Consider the following 968-nt stretch of genomic DNA (forward strand, 5'->3'; position numbering starts at 1 on the left):
TGGTAAAATATTACCTCTCTTTTCTTTTCAGAGGTTAAAATTCATACTCTGGTCACTTTGGTGATGATATATGAAGCAAACAGGCTAGTAACAAAGGGGGGCATTTTACCCCATCTCAGGGGGCGTTTTGCCCCACTGGTGGGGTAAAACGCCCCCTTCACACCCAGTTTTGTTTTTGTTAAAATATGAATAAACTATTAATTTGTAACAATTTCCGTGATGGATTATTAATCATGTCACTGCCACCAAATACTGTGACAAAAACTAAATCATATGGCTTACTTCTGCTTAGAGAAAAGTTACACTTTCCTTAAGGGGGGCGTTTTGCCCCACCCTACCCTATGATCCAATACAGTACATTAGCCCACATAAATACATTACTGTTAAAATGAGAGTGGAACCCTGTTATGGCAGCTGTTTACGACGTGACCTCTAAAGCACTCTCTTTTCTTGAGTTTGTCAATGACACAGAATAAAGGGGATAACGTACGTTCTAATCTGAAGTGAAGTAACGGCGGGAGGTGGGACTAGACCCGGAAACCAAATTGTCAATCCCCATTCATCTCTAAGGGACACTTGAGCCAATGCATCTCCTTGCCAATTCTTGTCGAGTCTACTCTGTTTAGGGTAAACAGCAGTTTCCCGTCCTTTTCAAACAAGCCAAGTATTCTTTTTTGGCTGACCCTTTATTTCAGAGAGCTATGCGGTCCATGTACTGTATATACGTCAGTGGTTTGTACTGTTCTCCACACAACATTACAATAGCAAATGGACTCTTAATGTGAAGCTCTTTAGAATGCTTGCGTGCCACTGACATTGACTGAGCCACGGGAATGTTTGAAGGTCAAATGATAATGGTTAGGAAAAGCAGCCATTCTCCTGATTCAAGCACCAGTCTGTCTGGGCTTACAAGAAGAATGATCCCCCCTATTAAGCAAAACCTTATCCCTGACCTCTACATGTCGACA

At 41.8% G+C, this 968-nt stretch overlaps 1 protein-coding gene across 1 annotated transcript in view; it reads left to right on the plus strand.

The window, feature by feature from the left end:
• The window catches only part of LOC134437329 (hepatocyte growth factor activator-like), a 20,588-nt gene extending 20,112 nt beyond the window's left edge, over window positions 1-476 (plus strand). The window contains exon 5 of the mRNA XM_063186822.1: window positions 472-476. Coding sequence (XP_063042892.1) covers window positions 472-476 — 5 coding nt within the window. The remainder of the gene's footprint in view (window positions 1-471) is intronic.
• The last annotated feature ends 492 nt before the right edge of the window (window positions 477-968 follow it).

This window comes from Engraulis encrasicolus, chromosome 21, assembly GCF_034702125.1.
Source record: "Engraulis encrasicolus isolate BLACKSEA-1 chromosome 21, IST_EnEncr_1.0, whole genome shotgun sequence".
NCBI lineage: Eukaryota > Metazoa > Chordata > Actinopteri > Clupeiformes > Engraulidae > Engraulis > Engraulis encrasicolus.